Below are 22274 nucleotides of genomic sequence, written 5' to 3' on the forward strand. Positions count from 1 at the left end.
TACTTTCTATTGACAAAAGGAGACAAACTTGTTTGTGAAAAATGTGGAGACAAACTGACAGTTAATCACATTTTATACTCATGCACGAAAGTCGAAAAGCTAAGGAAAAAGTGCTTTTCTCTATTTTATAATCAATGCATTCCTTTTCACCCAGCGCTGCTCTTAGGTGATAATTCAGTTGTGGACATATCTTGTGTGTTTAGATTTTTAACAGAAGCAGGTTTCCTTCAAAAAAATGTAAATCAGGGCCCAATGCTCCACCTGATGCACCTAAACGACTTTCTAATTCCTGAGAAAAATGAGGTTTTATATTTGATTGGTTGGGAGCCTAGAGACCCTTGCCTTGCCAAGGATAGCTGCTGAGGCTCCTGACCTTCTTTAAAGCATTTAACATTAGCTATTTCTAAATTTCTTTTCCTCTGTTATTACTAGGTAGTACAAACTTTTTACGCCCTCTACGCCACCGATCGCTTTCCACATTTTTATGAAATTCCGCAGAAAACTTTCCCTATACCTTGTGCTTGCCGCATGATGGCCTTAGCTGCCGATGTGCCATAAAACCCAACACAACACAAAACTCAAGTTGCGAATATTTGTGTTTGTAGGGGTTAGATTACATCTTGATGTCCCGTGTGCACAGCCTTTGGGCATGCACTTTGCTCCAGACTCTTGTGTTCCGAGTCGAGACAGGCGTATCCCGCATCTGAGCTTTATCAGATGGAATGTGAAAAAGCTTGAATTCCGATACGTTCTTTGTAGATGACAACAGTAACAATTTACTACTGACGCTGCACTTGCTAGCGCATAATATTTCACCTACATAAGCGCAACGGTTCGAAAATACTCTTGCAGAGGATGGGCAGAAATAAGAAAATTCCTTTTTGTGCGTGTGTGTTCTGGCAGCGACACTTAGCAATGCTCCTCCATAAAATTTCACACGCCCTTCGGCAGATCTAATAAAGCAGCGTTTCTGTGTTTTTTTTTTCAGATAACGAAGCTAAAAATAGACAGCAATCCATTCGCAAAGGGCTTCAGAGATTCGTCAAGACTGACAGACCTAGAAGGGTAAGCAGAGCAAGAATTCATCCCTCTGAATGTGCACCCATGCATGCATGCATGCATGCAGTGCATGTTGTTTGGCATGGATAAGCTCATAGCTCGTTTTTTTGGCAAAGAAGGTTTTTAAAGCGCTCTTCCATGGTCCTCATGCTCAGAGTGAAGTTAAAGCGTAGTTGTATTACTGCTAACCAAAATGCATGAGTTAAGGCAACATTTTTTTTTTTTGATAGGCAGAAGCAAGGTCATAGCACGTTATGAATTCAGTACCGCCCGCAATGAGGCTCAGGCTTAAACAAAGTGCCCATTTTTTTCACTTTTTTTTTAATGCCAAACCATTACTAGTCCCATTACCAGAAAAGCGGGCGGTGTGTGTGCGTGTGCGCGCTCGCTCGCAAATGGTACAGATAATCCCAGCTATGGTAACAAATATAGGGCGACGTCATCAAGCTGCCGTAAGACGCACACAGCAAGCCGAGCACCGTCACTGTAGACAAGCCTATAAATGTCGTTAGTCTAAATATACTCTCCAATGCTAACCTCCATATGTAGCGCGAATTTTCCCGCCAACATTTGTACCAAAATTGTTACGCAACCGTTGGTCGTACAGCGTTGGGGGTGGTGTCATATACGATTCCTTGTCGCATATAGGTTACATGTGCTAGTCAAGTTGGAGGCTAGCTTGCGACAGGGATTATAACCGAAGGCATAGGCACCTTCAATTGTATGCCTTCCCAGACTTTCGTATCAAAACTGTGATGCAACCGTTAGTCGTACAGCGTTCCAGGTGGAGTCGTACGAGCGTGTGTATGTGTGTGGGTGGTTTCATACTTCGAAAATAAATATAATAAAATCATCGCCTGAAACAAACTCAGTTCGCAAACCGCAACCAAATGTCTACGTGTTGCATCCAACATTGGTTCGCATTCCCGCAGTCTTATGCGTCTCTGCCGATTTTTTTACATCAATCATAGTTCAGAAATGATATTTTTTTCAAGCTACCTGAATTATTTGAACAAAAATAAAATGAAACGCTACCAGCACTGCCAAAAATACTGATTTTTCATTCACTCAAATGATCGAAAAAGACAGAACACTCGAGGACGGGATAACCACAAGTAAGGACACAAACACTTCGCAGACTAAGAGCCGGTCGTATATTTTGGTGCAGAAATAGTGACAGAAAAAAACAGCTGGAAAAAGTTAGACACTCTCGCAACCGTGGCCTGTGCGGCCGCAATGCCTTGGTTAGGAACCGTACTCGAGTGATTGATGTTTCGCGTGCACTGCCAGTTCATGACGGTGTAAGGAATGAGCGTAAGACTCGTGATCGTGCGAAGTGGTGAGCACTTGCTGCGAGAATGCAGCTCAAAATGCTAATTAGCGATGTTCCACGTCGTAGTCAAAATTTTTCTTACGAATCTCTATTCTGAGCGCTTTTACCCTGGAGCAGTTCGGAAAATTCCTGCATATTTCCCTGCGTAATAATATAGTTTTTTTTTCTTCATTAATCCAAGCACTTCGTCAGGGTGAAAGCCAAAGCGCAGGAATTTGCTGCTCGTTGCATGTGTTTGTTTTCTTTTTCGCACACGACCATGTATTTCAAGCAGAGGCAAGCCGTGAGAAAAGTTCACCGCCACCACCATCTCTTTGTGTTCCTCTTTGTTCCTCTGTGTTCCTCTTTACCTATGTCCTCGTCTTTTGCGCAGTTTTAACCTTTGTGGAACTATGAACCAACTAGCCCGCAAGAACGTCCTCCTATACCATCACCACCTAAAGCTACGCGTTAAGAGGAAAAGTTAAGAATCCGGTTTCAACCTTAATAGTCAGCCAGAATTCAGTTCTTATTAGAGCTTCCAAATTGGTCAATCCATCGCATAGAGCGAAATCCTAACTTCGGGAACTGTAAAAAAAAAAAAGTAAAGGTAGCAATGTCATGTAAGATCCCCGAAAGGAAGGCCTAAGTTGACAACTTGCAAGCTATAAAGGTGACCGGCAAAGCGTATCGCATTTCCCTGATGTAGCAGCCCCGTGATAAACAAGTCACAGGAGACAGGGCTATATTCCCGACATTCTTAGGTTAGGTTGGAAGGAATGCGCTTAGTGGGAGGAGTATGGTGAGAGCAGGGGGATTGTGAAGGGGTCACCGCAACGGGGCTGCGTGGGGGAGAGGGAGGGAGATAACAGAGGAGAGGAAAAGTGGAAAGGGACGAAGCATTAGTGAGGTGAACATAAGGACGCCCAAGAAGAGACGCGAGATGGAACCGCCTTCTTAATGTTTTATGTTCGGCAGACAGCCTAAACCTCCGCAGCGTCACAGATGTCGTACATTAACTGCAGGAGTTTATCGATCCAGTATGTACAATCATGAGCGTAAAAAATTTCCTTCCCTTTAAAACTCCCGAAATATCCCCTAAGGCCCGGTTTTAGACCAAAAATTCCCTGGAAGGGGGAAAATTCCCCGAATGGAACATCACTGATGCAAATCACAAGCATAGCAGCATCATTTCTGAACGTTGATTTCCGGGAGGTTAATAACAGCAATCACTAATATAGTTTCTTCGATTTTTTTTTCAGTGAATCTGTGGAGACTTTGCTCCGGGAACATGCTTTTCGACACTCGCCGTTCAGGGCCTTTATGACCGGAGATCTACCGCCGGAGCACCAATTCTTCGCAACTGCAGGTGGTACGTGAATCGTTTATGCTCGACTTGTGAGTTCCTTCACTGAACATCGCGTAATGATCCATGTTGAACAATAAATCCGTTACAAGGAACTTCAAAAGCTTCACATTAATAGTCAGACTGTGAAGGAGTAAAATAAAAATAAATAAACGCACGCCACACCAGTCTAGTCACCCTTTTTCATCATCATCATCATCCGCCTGATTACGCCCACTGCTGGGAAAAGGCCTCTCCCATGTCTCTCCAATTAACCCTGTCTTTTGCCAGCCGCGGCCACCGTATCCCCGCAAACGTCTTAATCTCATCCGCCCACCTAACCTTCTGCCACCCCCTGCTACGCTTGCCTTCTCTTGGAATCCCCTCCGTTACTCTAAAGGACCGTCGGTTACCTTGCCTTCGCATTACATGCCCTGTCCAAGCCCATTTCTTCCTATTGATTTCGACTAGGACGTCCTTAACTCATTTTTGATTCCTGACCCACTCTGCTATCTTCCGGTCTCTTAACGCTACAGCTATCATTTTTCTTTCCATATCTCGCTGCGTTGTTTCAGTCAAACTTAATGCCGCAGAAAAGGCCGCTAGCCTTCGCCCATGCATATAGTTAAACGACGGGCATTGCACACGCTAGTTCTGTCACACCGGTTCAGCAGCTGCAGCAGAATCGAAGGGGGTTGAGTGGAGAAGGCTTTCAATGCACTACTACTGGTGTAACCACCGTCAAAAACAGATGTTCAGGAAGTGTTGCACTGCCTGCGCGGTCGTCTGCACTTTGCGACAAACAGTACGCGAGCAAGCACACTTTGACTCTTGGAACCAGTTTACTTCCGTCTAGTTCGGTTCATTTTCTGCATTACGGTACGTTGTGAAACTTCTAGCATACTAAACGTCCGTTGTGCTGTGTGTGTTCCATGAAGTAGGAAACAGCACGAAATATGGATATGCATGCGAGACTAACACACCCGCGTTTGTCTCGCAGTATTGCCCAGTTCTTGCACTTTTTCCTACTTCCCTGCGGCACCAAACGACCCAGATCACCACGCCTCTCGTGTGTGTAGTGAGCCTGCATGCATCTTCTTTTAGAGGTCTTCTGCCTTGTCGCGATACAAATTAGCTGGCGCACAGACGCAGCCCCAGGCCTACGAATCTGCGGAAAGGCTGAATTGTATTGCTTAAAAGGAACCCTATAACTCTCCTGCCATCTTTTTCCTGTGTTCAGTGGAATCCCTCACTACTGTTCGTTCAATGGCGTGTGTTGCGCTAGTTGAAAAAATGCTATCATTGGCCAGCCTTCTCGTAGGAGAGGAGAAGGCAGCGTGTTCACCCACGCTACCCTCTGAGGGGCAGACAGACGGCACATTTCCCTAATCGGAATGCTCGGGCATGTGATTCTTTCAAAAGCCAAGTAGGGAACGACCAAATACGAGGAACGTTCAATAACTGCACCCTTCTCGGGTGCAACTTGTTTTTGAAGATAAGGAATTGAAGAAGCTTACGTTAAAATAGAAGTTTCGGAATACCGCTTTCCCAGAAGAACATCGATTTTCGATGCAGTACGTCGTCTTCAGCACAGCATGCAACTCATTGTATTCTGACATCATCACTTCCCATCCGCTCTCTGTACATATTTCTTTTCCCCTTTCCCCTGGTGTGGAGCGGCAGGCGGGACACAAGTTTCTCGGGCCGACCTCTCTTCACCTGCGGTGATACGCTTTGCGACCGAAGCACTGGATGCCGCCGTAAAAAAATAAAAAAATTGAGGTCGGATGTTTTTCTTCACCCACCTTACAGCCAGGGCCTCGTACCAAGGGACTCCTGGCTCCCGATAAAGGGAACATCTTAAGGGCGGGCTCTTGGCGTACAGCACAAATGTCACCAATGCAGCGCCTTTTTTTTTGTTTTTGTTCACAGCCGCCCTCAGTCTTCTAAGACGGCGTGGTCATTCTTACATCCCCCATACATAGGATAGCTGCTTTAGGAAGGCTTCACCAAAGCACCATGACCGCGGTGCCTTGAGAATCATGTCGGTTGCGCGACCCTCGCCACGTGGCACTGAGCGTTCGCGCATGTACGCAGCAGCACTGGGCCGGCTGCCGACGGGCAGCGAGCTGCTGTTGCTGGCCAACGGCGCGTCCCCGTGGAAGATGCCCGCCATGCCCATGGCCATGGCCGACCTGACGGCGCTCATGAACGCCCAGCAGCAGCAGTTGCACGCGCTGCCCGGCCTCTACCTGGGCTTCCCGCGCACCCTGTTCCCGCCCTTCCCGGTGGCCGGAGCGCCGACGCCGGCGCCCGTGCCGCCGGCGCGCTCCCCGTGTCCGCCACCGCCCACGTCGCCCACGGCGACAGGCCGCGCGGCCCCCAGCGCCAGTTCGCCCGGGCCACCGCTGTACCCGCCGCGCACGTCGGCCGCCGCTGCGTACCCGGGCCTCAAGTTCCACCCCTACTTCCACCCGAGGCTGCTCGGCGCCGCCGCGGGACCGCGCGAAGGCAGCCCCGTCGAGTACGACGCCGCTGCGCCGCAGGTGTGAACGGTGCGCGTCTCCAGCTATCCAGTGTGCCCGGTGTGCGCCAGTGTGTGCCAGTGCAATGAACAAACGACAGTTCCGCATCTGTACAGTTATGACCATGTCAAGAGCTTGGAACTGAACTGCATCTTGCCCTTGACAATGGTATACGATGTCTGGCGCTTATATCGGCACGCGGACACGACGTTATATATATTGATGCTAACGTACGCCGCTGTTTCCGAGGTTGTCGATATTTAGAACCTTGCATCGTGTGCGTGGAATCGACCTGATTTTTTTTTACTGTCATTTGTGCACAAAGTAATGACGTGTTTGTATGCCTCGGCTTTTGATAGCTTGGCACTGTTACGGGTGGACTATTATCATCGGCTCATGCGCCGTTTTAAATTTCGCTTTGTCATGACGTCTCTCTCGTTTGTTCCCTGAAAATGACGCTTGACTGCCGGCACAAAAAGTGTGCTCTCTTTGCGCATTCTGCCTGAAGGAACGCAGCTTCAGCGTTCCGAGTGATGCTACTCTTTAAAGAACTTTCGAGACCATAGTTGGCGGACATTCGATTCATTTCTCTTTTCGGGCGGTGGAGGCTGCGATGGAGGTGCCTGCTGGGATGCCCATGCAAGTGTGGTGCACAGTTCCCGGCTACCGTAGCTTCCTGCATTGAAACTATAGGAAGGAAAGACCATTGAAAGAACTCTATCGTATCTTGCTTTACGTCAACACGATGTTCTGGCTTCCATCTTCAATTTATCTCGGGTGTCTTCACTGTCTGCTCGGAGCCTATTGTTTAGGAGGATATGGAAATCACATTCCTTGTCTTTAATGTAGCACGGAGTTCTTCGAATTCTGGCGTTTAGGTTAACTGCGTTACCTGCATATTGAAATTGAAATAGTGGAGAGTGGTGCTGCATTTACCCTTTTACGAGCAACAAAATGTGGATTTTAATTCAATGTGGTTATGCATGTGGGCTAAGCAGTTGCCGGTTCACATTCGTAGATTCAATGGAAAAATAGCTTCAGTTAGACGTATAGCTTCAAAAGTGGAGCAGTCCAATACATTTCTATGCTACGTCGTGTTTTCCAGCACCGTCGCTGCAAAAAAAAAAACGATTAAGAAACGGCGTTAAATTATGCGGACGACGGAGGCAGCGAAAGATGAAAAACGGAACCCCTCCTTCGCTCTCTTGTCGCTCTTGTCTTTGGGTGCTAAGTACGTTCGCCTCACTGAATTCTTATCGAGATTATGACAAGAATCCGAAGTTATTTTATAGCAGTCGGCAACCCGCACACGCGGTATTGATGACTAAATTTGTTATATAAAGAATAGTGTCACAAATACCATGATTTTCCGCCCAAGTGATTTGGGTATGTGACAAAACAAAGCTTCAGGCTTGACTCATTCGTTGCCCCCGCCCCAGTTTTGTCCCTGCATGCGGACAGTGTCGAAGGAGAGCGCCGTGTGACCTTTAAACAGCTTACGTAGGGTCAAGCGTTTCGACGACGCGGCATTTCTGATAATTCTGGCTTCAAAGCCAGAGTCAAAGCGCCGTTTGCTCCCCCAAGGTTAGCCACCGAGGGCGCCGTTTGTGAACTTATTTCCCAAAAGAGTGCGCACCTGTCGGTGACATCGGCCGTAGCCAGAACTGTCCTAACTTTCCTTCCTGATGGTGCAGAGGTGTACGTTGCCCTCGGCAGCAAGTGGGTGAGGTGAGGGTGGAGTTACTGAGTTTATGTGGGGCGACAATATTGCCACTTTATGGTGAAGTTTTCCGGGCCTTGCTCCATCCACTGTCAGTTTTTGACACGTTGTTTTCAAGAAACAACATGACAGCTGCATTTTTGATTCTGCAGTCAACTATGCGCCACGGCTGTAGCAATCCTTTACTTTTTACGCATTTCTTTATACATGCTTTGTTACAGGCGTTCATTAGCGAGGCTAACCTCTAAGCTTCTACTCGTCCATTTCTTTCTCCCTCCATGCAAGCGTCTTTAAAACTTGCTTTACGTGGAAATTTGTTGTACTGGCTCCTGTAAGAGTTAGCACATCTAACTTGGCCAAAGCAGTCCCACCGCTCGAACGCCCTTCCGTGATACTGATCAGTCTAGCTTTCGTTCCCAAAGTCAAACGATCTTGATGCATGGTGTCGTATATGGGCAGCGTCCCCAGACGACAGAGGCGCGGAAAGGGCCAGTGCTTATCGCCAAACGAGTGCGCAAATGTACAGGTACATCTTTTCGAAAGGCCCGAGTCGCATGCACAGACCACGAGTCGCGCCCAAGTTTAGCTCCCACCATTTCGTCAACAGGGCAGCCGTACAAATGAATCCCAGGCATACGCAGAAGCACTCCAGCTATCTAACCGGCACTGAAAGTTCACGGTTCTACTTGTGCCAGCTGTCAAGCTCGGTATTCGATGTAGCTTGCGGAGGGCGTCACTCTCCTTTCACTAGTCATTATAGTTTGCCGCGGAAAAAGACTATCTCTCGGAAACGCGCCACGCACAACGCGGCGTGGCTGCGCCGCTTTTAATGTCGTCACACTTAAAGTTCGGTTCCTGTTCACAGCCTCACGCCGTGCGGCGAAGGAAGCAATCCTGGAAAATCAAAATGTTAAGCACGAACAGGTGAGACGACATGCTCAAGCTGTGCCACAGCCTGTCGCATCCTTTTTTCAATGGGCTGTACTTAAGCAGAATCCCTTAGGCGAACGTATATATATATATATATATATATATATATATATATATATATATATATATATATATATATATATATATATATATATATATATATATATATATATATATATATATATATATATATATATATATATATATATATATATATATATATATATATATATATATATATATATATATATACACACACACGAGGGCAGTTTCTCGGACGACGGGAGGAACTAAAACGTCTGTTATTGTGTTTTTCAGAGCACTTGTCCCGCATGCACAGGGCTTTTTTCTCCCTTCTCCGGGCGTGCACTAAGTCTTTTCATAGCAAATAGTCAATCACTGCCTTGGCTACTGAACCTCTCCTCCTTTAATCTCCTTTTTGGGCGTTTTTGCTAATAAAAACCAAGGGTCGGTATCTCACTGAAGCAACGCGCGTGCAGCAGCCAACTCTACGCCTGTGGCCGTAGGGCGCGCACGCCGAGCATGCATGCCAAGCTGAGTGGCATTTGAACGCGACGGCGTTAGTGATAGTAAATGAGGTGACTCTGCGTACCGGGTCTGGTAAGACTAAGTGAAGACTTCCCAAGTAAAACGGTTTGCGCGGACCGCTACGCCTGTCGAGCGCCGATCGCGCTCAGATTATTGTGTCGTTCGTTTTGTTTAGTACCACGTTCGCCGACGCATACCGTGCCTGGTTTGCCCACGAAAGAACAGGAATGCGGCATGAAACATGGCGTCGCGATAAAGGGCTGTGACGGCTCTGATGAGAACTTGATCGTCCATAGCGCTTTTTATTATTTTTTGCGGACAAATCAGACAAGTAGTGTCTTCAAACGCGGTATTATATAAAATAGATTATAAATTGTCGCATCCGGTTGAGCGGAACGCGAAAGACACAGCGATTGGTGCAAATAAAGTTTTTTGGGAGTTTCCAAACCATTACTCGAGGCTCAGTGTATTAAGAGGAACTATAGAGTGCAAAAACGAAAAAAAAAAACTGTGTTCTGTACATAGGTTTTTATGCATTATCGATGGTGTCACGCGGTGGTATCGAAACTGACTTGTCTTCTTGCCGCAAACCACAGTCAGCGACAATGGATGCATTTGTAAAATATATATTTTGTGAATAGTGTTTGTAGATGTCCTGTTTTTTCCGATTATGAACGCATACGGAAATTTCAGGCGCGCAGTCTGTTTTTCATGTCAAGGTATAAGCATTTTTTAGGCACCTGTTGACAACATGGAGCAGAAAAACTGTGACATAAAAACCAATAAACATGTACTTTTTCGCAACGCGCACTCTTTATTTTTTTTTGGCGTTGCCCCCGTATGTGTGTGTGCACGTCCGCAGTGTTGCAAGAAAATCGCCTCTCCTTTATTAAGCCGCAAACAATGGATGTTTCGGTGAAGCAACGCTGTCTTTAGCTAGCTGAGACGTCTTGTACTCGCGGATGTCTTAGGAGCGAGGTGAAAACTCTACGCGCGCATGTTTTAAATTTCATGGATGGCTGAATGCACGCAGTCTAGGAAACTCAAAATATTCGCAGAATACGTCATCGAAATTAGCCTCAGTGGTGATGTTGGCCTCTTTTCGCATGGCACATAACTAAAAGGGAGGGGGGGGGGTGCAGGGTTTGGTGATGAGTTCCAAAGGAAATGATATTCGAGATTGAGAGGTGAAGGGAGGCTTTATGCGGATATGATCAAGACTAAAATAAGAGAGATAAACAATTGAAGAGGAAATATAGAATCAAAAAGTTGTTTGGGAAAGAAGTAATGAAAACAAAAACAAATAATAATGTGACGGAATCTGGAACAATTTTCAGTATGCAGTTAACAAGGCAATCTGCCGGTTGCAATGATTAAGTCGTGAAGATACAAACCGGGTTCAATAATGCTTAACCCCTGGCACTCGCACGGAAGGAGAGAAGAACTGGAACTGACAGAATGAGGCCCTATCCCACGAGGAGCACCTCCTGGTAAGTTTTCCTCTGAAGTGTGAATTGCCGGTATGTAATGCTGTAGTGCTTCAACTCCCCCGCACGATTCGCAAAAGTTTGTGGGTGTGAACCCACATCTGCGCAAATATATTAGGCGGGGGATTCTGCGTCGCAAGGGTCATCGACACCTCAGTGTCAATGAACTTTGTGCGCATTTTTTTTTTCTTGCACTGTTACGCTTCTCACGCTACCAGCAGAAGGCGCTTCCGTCGTTTGCAACTGAAATTACTCCAATTTAGCTTTGCCCGTTACAACTGAGGTCGCGATTGAAGATTTACAACACCGTTTTGCATTAGTACAAAAAAGTTTAAAATAAATGAGCAAATTTATGTACTGCAATTAGTTATTGCACCCACGCGTTTGTTCGCAATACGGATTAGGTAACTGCACACCCGTGTGCTGCGATGTCAGTGCACGTTAAAGATCCCCAGGTGGTCGAAATTATTCCGGAGCCCTCCACTACGGCACCTCTCTCTTCCTTTCTTCTTTCACTCCCTCCTTCATCCCTTCCCTTACGGCGCGGTTCAGGTGTCCAACGATATATGAGACAGATACTGCGCCATTTCCTTTCCACCAAAAACCAATTATTATTATTATTAACTGCACACGCACCTGCGTGCTCAAAATTCGCCGCAGTTATGCAGTTTCAGGTAACCGTAGAAAATACGCGTGAGCGATTTCTTCCTGTCTTTCTTCCGACATTTTCACCGCTCGCCACGTTGAGTCAAAGCGGAGACAGCCGACACAGACATGGGGGAACATCGAAAGCCACAGGTAGACAGATGTAAAGATTAAAAAGGTTTAATGTCCAGTGAATTTCGAACAGTAACAGATCGGCAGGGTTTCGCGCGCTATAGATGATTAGTAGTGTGGTGATGCTCATATGTGCTAGGACGCACTCAAATTGAATGCTAAAACTTTGCACAGTCGGATACAGCTTAAGTTTGCAGTGAATCACCGCCCACATTAAGGACTGCCGCACAAGTTCTTCCACGACAAAAAAGTAGCCCGTTGTAACAACTTTTTCTGGTTACCTAAACAAGAAGCTAATCACAAGGAAAAATTGTTAGCCCTAGAATTTTGATACCTGGTTTGCTTAGTATGGTCAAACATTAAAAAGCTGACGTCGTTTACTATTATGATTGGCCATTGGAGCAATACCACGGACCATGGCCCAGTGCTACCAGCTGCGGTTTTTTTTTTTTTGTTTTTTTATTCTAAATCTATATCCTACTATAGCTACAGCAACGTCAGGGTTCGTTGCCGTCCGGCTGAATATATGAAAGCAAATATCATGCGGAGAGCCGAGAACTCCATCACAAAATACGAAACCATTTTTTTTCCCTTCTTAGCTTACCCGAGCAGGGCTTTCAATACGCAAAACAGCCCAGCAGGCGGGAGGGCTCAATATGAAAGGTGTCCTGCGTGCTGTCTGTCAAAAAAAAAAAGTCAAGGCTGCGTGGTGGCCTTTGCGACATAACGCACACGTGAAAAACGTCAGTGTGGTCAGTAGAAGGCTGTATAGCGATAAACGGTTATTGGCAAAAACTCACAAATTGCTTTATTTCACAAGCTCATTCCACTCCACGTTGTGGAGCATTCTGCCCTTTGTTGTTCGAAACCATGGCAGAACAAACTGCCTGACTCGAAGCAGACGCCCGATACGCAAGTGCGCGTCAGCTACGTCCTTCTGTGACGGCAGCCTGAACTAATCGACAAAGCTCCTGCATAAGCACCCGAGCCGCCAGTCGTAGCCTGAACTTGCTGCGGTTCCAGCGTTCTCCACAAATGAAGAAAAAACTTGGTGCTCTCCACCGACGAATATTGGATAGGTATACAGTCCCATCAACATTGCAAGATGATGATGATGATGATGAACTTTTATGGCGCAAGGGCAGCTATGGCCAAAGATCCTCGTGGCACAAGGTATCTTCGTCGACACATGGCGCGGCCAAAGACCCATTTCCCGTGTCGAGCACCAGGCCAGGGGAAGGCTTGTACCAACTGTATCACCGGTGGGTACCCGGCGGCACTGGGGATTGAACCCCGCACCTCCCGCATGCGAGTCGGATGCTCGAACCGCTAGGCCACTGCTGCGGTACTCAGAAAAAAAAAAAAAGATCTGGTTTTTCCTTGCTTTGTTGACGTTTGTCAGGCAGAAGAAGAGGCACTTATTGCTGGGAAAACTGGATTTAAAAATCTTCCTGCCAGTCGATTAAAACTCATGACGTCCTTACTGCCATTAACGAAAACGACGAGTTTTCACCGTTCTAAAGTGAATGGCGGTCTAGTGTAGCATCTGCTATCCGCGCAAAAAATAAATAAATAAAAAATCGCCGTCGACGCACGGATTTTAGTTGCGAAATCGGGAGGTGATGGCGACACCTTTATTTCGTTTTTTTTTTTCTTTTCTAGTTTATAACAGCTCCGTTTTCGGTGAAATCGGTCTCTCTGTGATTACAACTCGGTACACTATCGATACAGGCCAACTTCTCCTCAGTGTGCCTTTCAGGGCACGTACACGATAGAGAACACGGAGTGCGATTGAAAGACCGGAGGTTTTGAAACTGAGCGGTGCAGTGCCAGAGACGACGCTATACCTCCGCGGCGCTGGCGCATTGAGGCACCCTAAAATGACTGAGCGCCTAGTCCGGATCCGTGGCGCCCTCTGTGCACAACATAGCAAAGTAGCGCTTCCATAGAGTGCTGCTCCTCGTGGCATCCGCTTTGGCATCATTAAAGGAATCATTTTAGGGTGCCCAATGTCCGCGGCCTCCATGGCACACTGTGCGCGACGACGCGCAAAACACCGCGACAAAGAAAAAAAAATGACGTTCGATTTGCGTAGTAAGGCTAAATGCGAATTAGGTGCGCTACCACTTCGGTTTTCCCTTCGGTTCCCGTGTTCAGATTGAGTGTTCGCGGATGCCAGTTGTTCGGATTGCGATCATGGGTTAATTAATGTCCATCTATGCGGAATTGGTCATTGTCTACATGCAGAGGTCTCCGGGAAACTTCCTACCAATCCTGGCGCAGTGGTGCAGCGGTCAAGTGATGCGCCACTGCCCGTTTATAGTAGGTGCTGTAATGGATGGGACTGGGTTGCTGGGTTGTCTCAAAACCGCTTTCAGACAGACAGACAGACAGACAGACAGACAGACAGACAGACAGACAGACAGACAGACAGACAGACAGACAGACAGACAGACAGACAGACAGACAGACAGACAGACAGACAGACAGACGGACGGACGGACGGACGGACGGACGGACGGACGGACGGACGGACAGACAGACAGACGGGCGGACGGACAGACAGACAGACAGACAGACAGACAGACAGACAGACAGACAGACAGACAGACGGACGGACGGACAGACAGACAGACAGACAGACAGACGGACGGACAGACAGACGAACGGACAGACAGATGGGCGGACGGACGGACGGACAGACAGACAGATGGACGGACGGGCAGACAGACAGACAGACGGACGTACGGACGGACGGACAGGCTAAATGCGGGAATGGCCACTATAAGTGCTAGCGCACTAAAACCGCGGACATCCCGCTACCGTGATGCGATAGGCGAGCCGCAACGGCGATGGTTCCGCAAACTGCTCGCAGAATGCCGCGTTACATAAGCGTGGTAACCGTCAGCCAATTTTTTTCCCCTAGCTACAATATACTTCCTACCTCCACTGGGTTAACAATATTCCCGCTCCGAGTTGTTGACCAAATCGGACTTGCCCTACCATCTTCTAGCCATCCTGGTTAGCTCAGTTTGTAAAGCGACTGCCCCGAATGAGCGGTGGTTCCGGGTCTGTCCTCTGGACCACCATTAGTTTTTCTTCAACCGTGAAGTTTCTGAAGAAGCTGTATACCTTTCCTTTGTAGTCGTTTCGCTGCGCTCTGGTGGACACTAATGAGCAAGTACTCCCTAATTTTTCTTGGCTTTTCCAAACTATAAAACTGGAGCCACCACGGTGGCTCAGTGGTTATGCCGCTCTGCTGCTCACCCGAAAGACGCGGGTTCGATCCCGGCCGCGGCGGTCGAATTTCGATGGAGGCGAAATTCTAGAGGTCCGTGTGCTGTGCGATGTCAGTGCACGTTAAGGAACCCCAGGTGGTCGAAATTATCCGGAGCCCCTCACTACGGCGTCCCTCATAGCCTGAGTCGCTTTGGGACGCTAAACCCCCATATACCAAACCAAACTAGAAAACTCTCAAGAAATTGCGGGCCCTCGGAAGAACGTCAGTGCGTAATAAATTTTTAATGCGATACCCAGCCGATTGGATCCTGCCATATATATTACCGTTATTCCGTGAACACCGTGGGAAACAAGATTAACCCCGATTTACTTCGTTCAACTAAACGCGAGGTAGGTGCACAATATGTATAGACCCTTCGCATAGGTTACTTATGACGGTTCTGCCGACATTTGAAACGGAGGCTGGTGCGACGCGGTGCAGCTGCCGCGAACTCGGTTAGCCTCCTTTCAACTTGGCTGCAGCTGGCGTGCACGGGTTTCGTCCTTTCCACGTGGCTGCACCTGCAGCGAAACCGGTTTTCCTCCTTCACCAGTGCACCACCCTGTTTCACCAGCCTGTTTCACATGCAAGCGAACCGCTCGCGAATTGACCATTTGCGGAGAAGTTTCTGCGCATGCGTGGTGAAGGCGCAGGCAGCGCCCTCTCTGGGCGGTTTGGTTTTTGGTTGGAAAACATGAGCCAGCCGTGCATTCCTGCGCTGTAGAGCGACGACTGATGTGAGCTGTAACTTCCACGGAACTGACATGTAACTGCAACGCGATTTATCTAAGCTAACCACGTTTTTTGCAACAGCGAGACTTGTACGTAATAAAGGCCGCGACGACATACAAGGCGCAAAAGACGAACCCGTTGATGGGGCCAGTAATGCGCACATCCAGCACGTTTCGAAACGGGTGTTGCTGCTTTATTTCGCGCTTACTGCCGAGTACACACTGCTCGGTCGTTCTAGAAGAGTTTTGCCACCGACGCAGGAAAACCGAATGATACATACTAGTATGAACATTCACCATTAATGCTACAATGTGCTTCCTGAACAGCGGGGGCACGGCCGAGCGCAGCCTCGCGTACATTCGCGCATTCTAACGCTCCCGCGGCCCGTTAGCACGCAAAGCAACGCTCTGCCGTATCAGCACGAGCCGGGATTGAGATAGTACAACGGGTCCTTTAATAATCAGCTAAGTGTGCCCTGAGGCGAAAGGTGTTGTGTTAAGTTAGCAGAAACTCCGGCCCTATCAAGGAAGCGCATACGTAAACGTCTGTGCGCATTAGGAAAGTGCATCCCATTATACTGTCACACTCGCCCGCGCATAGGCGCACATTCACGCACATTTTCACTTGGTCATTCGGCGTTCCGTTGAGGTAGCAGAGTGCAGGTATTGCCACACATGGTCGTTTTTCAGGCTACAACGCGAAAATAATTCGCTACACCCTGTTCCTCTTCCATCGTACTCTTTCGTTAGCTGACACACGTTTCCGGCCAAAAAACAACACTAAAACAACAAAACAAGCGCACGTGAGCTGCTGAACGCTGCCTTGCGCATGCTTGCTCGAGAGCCCCTTTCCAACCAAAGGTACCGGCGGAGCTTCTCTGTTTGCACGACAGGCGGCGCTCGCTTTTCCGCAAATGGTCCATTCCGCCGCCGCGGCGCGTGCACCCTCTATCAAGCGGCGGAGGAAGCTCCAGCGGCTGTTCAACGCTTCCACTGATCAGGTGCTTACAGCACAAGGCATGAAATACCCAGACTGGCAGATTACAAATATCTCAGGGAATGGGTAAACGAAGGCCAGACATGGAAAATAACGAGCATGCTGTTAAGGCGGAAGGGCGAACAGATGCCGCTCTAATGAGACAGAGAGCGTCATGGAGGGTGCAACAAGTATGAAGTACTGAGATATATTTGGAAAGGAATGATATTGGTGACCAGAGGACTTACTTTTGAGAATGCGGTTTTGTGCCTAAGGGCAAAAGTTCAGTTGAAAAAGCTATAAATCAGAGAACTCTTATAATATTAGCACTTCGTGCCTACGGCAAAACTAAAAACGAGGCAGTACAGGGGGACACGGGCTGAGCATTGTTCGAAGCACGAAAAGGTCAGAGTAAAATATTATATCAAGAACGCCTGAGAAAATTTGACGGTAACAGGTAGGCAGCTATGGTATTTAAATACTTATGCAGGAAGAGCGTTGGCTCACAGTGGCAAGAAAGGACCAGGAAACTAACCAGTAAGTATGTAGGAAACATGGACAGAGAAATAATATGCTTTAAGCGAAGGGTAAAAAACGCAGAAGGTAAACACTGGATTAATTCAATGGAAAAGAAGCAAACTGTACGACTATATAGAAATTGGAAAAAGGCAAATCTGGAAGGAATCGTCGTTCTAAGATAACTCAAGACGCATGTGCCTTCCTCTCTGATGCTAGATCAGGATGCCAGAACACAGTTACAAAATTATTTAATCAAGAAGACACACGAGCAGCTGTGGCAAATCTGTAGAAGCAACTGAACATCTCATACTAAAATGTAGCGGTATCGACCCGGATATCGATTCAGGCACAGTCACCTTTCCTGGGGCCTTCAGGGTTTAGAGATAACAAAGCTCTTGTGATTGGTTAATGGTTTATGGGGGCTTAACGTCCCAAAGCGACCCAGGCTATGAGGGACGCCGTAGTGAAGGGCTCGGGAAATTTCGACCATCTGGGGTTCTCCAACGTACACTGGCATCACACAGTACACGGGCCTCTAGCATTTCGCCTCCCTCGAAATGAGAGCGCCGTGGCCGGGATCGAACCCGCGTCTTTCGGGACAGCATCTGAGCACCATAACCACTGAGCCACTACGGCGGCCCAAAGTTCATGCGAGTCTGCGGTAGAAGTCAGCAAAAAAGCGATTGGAAGATTGGTGGCGCAAAAGCAGGGCGGCGACGCAAGGTTACAACTTCAGGTTTAAACATTGTATTTAAAGAAAATGGCGAATTTATAGATTGCACCATTAAGCTTGACGGATTGCCTAAATAAATATATGCGAAAAAATTGGCAGTGTTTTAACGTAGCTAAACCGAGTAGACGTGCAAAAGCATGTGTTTAGCCTGATTGGCTGATGGTTTTGCTTTGCTGAGTCGTCGGCACGTCTGGCGACGATATTAGGCTAAGCTATGCTCGAGGTTAATATGATCTGATCTGTTCCCGCCGCAGATGGAAGTTGATGAAGACGACGATGTGCAGTGTAGAGCGCGAGTGCGCGTTGCAGTTTAACACGAGGCGTGATCGTCTGCGGCGATAGCCTATGGTGCTCTCGTGCTGTGGCCGGCGCAGCTGATCTGTTCGTACCGCCGCGGGTTCGAATCCCAGTCGCGGCAATAATTTTTTATTCAAGATTAAGGCCTAGACTTCAGCGCTAGCCCGGCTTTTGCAGCTTTGGTTGTGAAGTAGAGCTTTCGCTCTAAAAATCCGAGCATGGTGGCACTGCCACTACCCCGTCTCATAGGGGATGCTCCTTCCTTCCTTCATATAGGGTGGAGGGGTCAGCCTTCCGCCCAAGAAAGGAAGAAATGCAAGGCTCTTGCGGGAAACCTACGCTTACATAACGAGTGCACTGTATCGGCTGTTCGCGTAAGTCTTGAAAAGATGGATGAGTGCGTGGGGTGCGCTCTCTGAGCTGTAGAATGACTTCCGACCAACACGACGCCTGGAGAACGACCTATTCGTGGTAACACTAATAATAGACGTCGCCCGCGCAAGAAATCCGAGGCCTGGTGAGCTGCTTCCTAGACAATTGTCACGGCTTATGACAGTGTCCCACACGAACCCCTTTTGAGATGTATGTCGGACCTTGGAATGCCGAATGAATTGATTGACTTGTTGTGCCAACTCTACAGTGACAACACAGATGACTGTGTTAGCGGCGTCTGCTGTCCGTGGACGGGCCTCAAACAAGGCTGCCCACTCTCTCCACTGCTCTATGCGATGTACGTTACAGGCCTTTCTCGAGTCAGGCCTGGGTTTAGCGTTCCACTATCACTACGATGGAATACCGGACGTTTGGATCCTGCCAGGCCTGCCATATGCCAACGACTTCTTGCTACTTACAGAGAATGTGGACGCCCTCCAGCAGTTGGTCCCCTATCCATCCACCACCTACGTTGGGCGACTAGGGCTCCAGTTCAACGCCAAGTCCGCTGTGCTGCAGTTCTCGGGCCCCCACACGACGGTGCTGAGGTGACCTTAACTAAAGGTGATCCGATACTTCAGGTTACCTATAACCATATTATTACCATATTATTACCGTATTACCTATTACGAGTACCTTGGCGTCACCGTTAGATCCGAACCTGTACTACCATACAGGCTCCTAGGAACACCTGCGGCAAGCCTGCCGGAGGGCCGGAAATATGTTGTGGCCCGCTGTCTACGGGGCTGCAACGAGTGCATGCTGGTCCTCGAAATCAGGAAAGCGTACATGTGCCCGCCTAAACGTTCGCAAACGTTATGTTCTGCGTATCCGCCAAAGCACGATACGATCCTGGCTAGAGCGCGGCCAGCGCGAAGTGGGCATATCTAGCCATGGACGAATTGCCGTCGAGGCCGTACAACGTGACCTCGGCTCGTTCGAAGCACGCAAGGCATGTAGTAAACTTGCCTTTGAAGGTCGCCTGCGAACTATGAACAACAGGTGGTCCCGCCGAGTTTATCGGTACCTGTGACTCAAAGTATCCGGACAGCGTGGACCTTGCACCTGCACACATTGAGCCGCAAGGCCGGCCTGTTCGAGCAGTCAGAGCAGGGAGGCCAGTAAGAAAGAGGTCCCAGCAGTGCAGGCGCGCGTGCGGGATGGGGAGACGGCCCAGTGGCTCGCAGCAATGTGCTCGAAGACTACTCTTTTCTGTACAGTACCCAGAGACCACCCCAGCCACGGAGAAGCTGCAGGAGTGGGAGTGCGCTACTCTCTGAGGCGCGAGCTGGAGCCATGCACACACTGCTGTACCGTCAGTGCTTTGACACTTCCACAGCAGTTCAGGCAGCACTGAGCCAACTGCGCCGAAAGTGGTCATTCATGCCCCCGTTGTCGCTGCAACACCCAAAGCGCACTACTCTACCCGAGCGCGATGAAAATAAATTAGAACAGCGGGGCGTGTTGGCGCCGGGTTGTTCGTCTTTCCATCTAGGTACATGCCTGTGTTGTTCTTCAGCTTGTTTTTTTTTTTCTCTCAGAGGCGCCGATTGTCGTTAATCAGCGCTCGGAAGTGCGAAACCGGGCTTTCACCACCAGCCGCCACAGATGCGAGTGGCCCGCGAACGGTTAGGGTTCGATGCGCGCGCCCCCGCTGGCGAACGGTAGGGTCACCGCGCCCCTAGCGGCGGCGGAGAGCGCGACTCGCATAGACGAGCCCCCATTGTCCGCGTGCTCAGTGCGGAGGCCGAACGAAAGAGCGCGCGCTCCCCTCGAGACCGGCCATGATTGAGGCACCCTACGCCCCGTAACGACGACGCGCCGCCCGCGGCGGTGGTGGCAGCTTACGAGTCTTCGACAGTGGTGGTGGCAGCTGACCAGACAGTGCAACCTGCGTGGTAGTGCATGCGAACCATAGTGACAACTCACGGGCGCTCAGCGACTCGCGCGTATGCAGTCAGCGTGCCCCCCCCCCCCCTTTTTTTTCATTCTCCCCCTTTTTTCTCTTGTTCGTGTTTTCTTCTTCAAAGCAACAGCATTAGAAGGGCGATGAAAGCGAAAACTGTCCGGCGGCGTCGACGTCTGTGTGAAGTCACCACCTGCTAGGCGGTGTTTAGTAAGATTTGCCTATCTTCACCTGCCCCTCTCTCCTTCTCCACATGTAGGGGAAAGGAGGGGGACGCTGGACGAAGAATAACTCGGCAAAAATGAAAATGACTAAGAAGATGACTCAGACAACAGCAGGCCTAGTGAAATATATACAGCCTCCCGAAGAACTATCTGTGCAAAAATGAAGCTGGGGGAGCTATTCCTTCTCGCATTGCTCGGGAAGAGCAACCTGGTTTTCACAACCCAACCGGCGGCTGTGTTGAAAGCAGCCGCCTGCCAGTACAGTGGTGCATCGTTTAATGCTGCGCCACTGCTCCGGTAGAGGTACGAGGACTCGCCGCGATCTAGAAATGTGACAGAGTTTGCATAGTTGCACTGTCGGAATTGGAATAGAATCAGAGTTGGAATAGACTGGCATGTGAGAGGCAATCAGCAGGCCAAACTTGAATTTGGGAGTTGTAGTGTGAAGAGTAGAGCATTCGCTCTAACAAAAAATTGGCGGTGGTTTAGCCCTGGTCAAACCTAGAGTGACGCGTAGCTACAGCTGGTCACGTGACCAGCCACGGCGCCGCCGGCAGCTGCTCCGCACCACGTGACAGCGTGGCGGCGCAGCCACAGTACAATGCACTAGAATATTGGGTGGTGTGCTCACTGCGTCGCGTCTCCATGGGCCGAGGTGAAACCGCCGGTGTCGAGAATTTTTAGTTTCCTCCTTGTCCGCTAGGTACCGCCACCGTTCCAAACACTAGCCACCGCAACACGCTGACGCGCTTGGGAGTTGTTTTGAAGCGAAAAGCTCCACTACGCTAGTCAACACCGCGCTTCGCGCAAGCCGGCGTATGTCGGAGCACGAGTGACGTCACGCACGGCGCAGGTGGCCGCCGCCGACTCCGTGGCCTGTTTCTCTCTCTCCCTAGTCACTACTGCGCATGCGCCACTAGTAGCACCGAGCCACATGTAGGTGTTCCGCCGCTGCGCAGCGCCACGCCTTTCCTCAAAATCCAAATTTCAATTTTCTCTTTCCTTCCCTTATTCCTTCCTTTACAGCGGGCGGGTTCGGGATTCCGAGATATGTAAGACGGTTACTGTGCCATTTTCTTTCCTCAAAATTCAAACAAAACAAGTGAGCCCGATGGCATTCATAGAGTTCATTGGCGTTGACTACTTTGCAAAGACCATTCATTTTCAGGAAAGGAAAGGCGCACAACCCCGTGTGTCAGTGGAGACCTCAATCTCAATTTCGCTTTGTATATACTGGATTAGCTATGCTAATCCACATAATTCTTTTTGGTCGTTGTGGCATTGTGTATGTGTTGTGCTTGCTTTGGAGGATTCTGTGGCGTGCTTAGGGCATTATTTCTTGTCCCACGAACCTTCAAGGCAAGTCTGTACCATCCTGGATAGACTGCAAGAGTTCTGTAAGGGAAAAGAAATGCGGGTCGTCGGCAGAACCATTTCTTCGCGCCGGGTTGCAATACCGGCTATGCTTACAA

The 22274-nt window shown here is 48.8% G+C and overlaps 1 protein-coding gene across 2 annotated transcripts in view; it reads left to right on the forward strand.

Moving 5' to 3' along the window:
• The window catches only part of LOC144113488 (T-box protein H15-like), a 101917-nt gene extending 95219 nt beyond the window's left edge, over nucleotides 1–6698 (forward strand). The window contains exons 5-7 of one of the 2 annotated variants that reach the window (XM_077646579.1): nucleotides 989–1065; nucleotides 3634–3743; nucleotides 5814–6698. In XM_077646579.1, coding sequence (XP_077502705.1) covers nucleotides 989–1065; nucleotides 3634–3743; nucleotides 5814–6268 — 642 coding nt within the window. In that variant the 3' untranslated portion in view covers nucleotides 6269–6698. The remainder of the gene's footprint in view (nucleotides 1–988; nucleotides 1066–3633; nucleotides 3744–5813) is intronic. The other variant, XM_077646580.1, reaches the window with a different exon arrangement.
• Nucleotides 6699–22274: the final 15576 nt, after the last annotated feature.

Source organism: Amblyomma americanum, chromosome 1 (genome assembly GCF_052857255.1).
Source record: "Amblyomma americanum isolate KBUSLIRL-KWMA chromosome 1, ASM5285725v1, whole genome shotgun sequence".
NCBI classification, from domain to species: domain Eukaryota; kingdom Metazoa; phylum Arthropoda; class Arachnida; order Ixodida; family Ixodidae; genus Amblyomma; species Amblyomma americanum.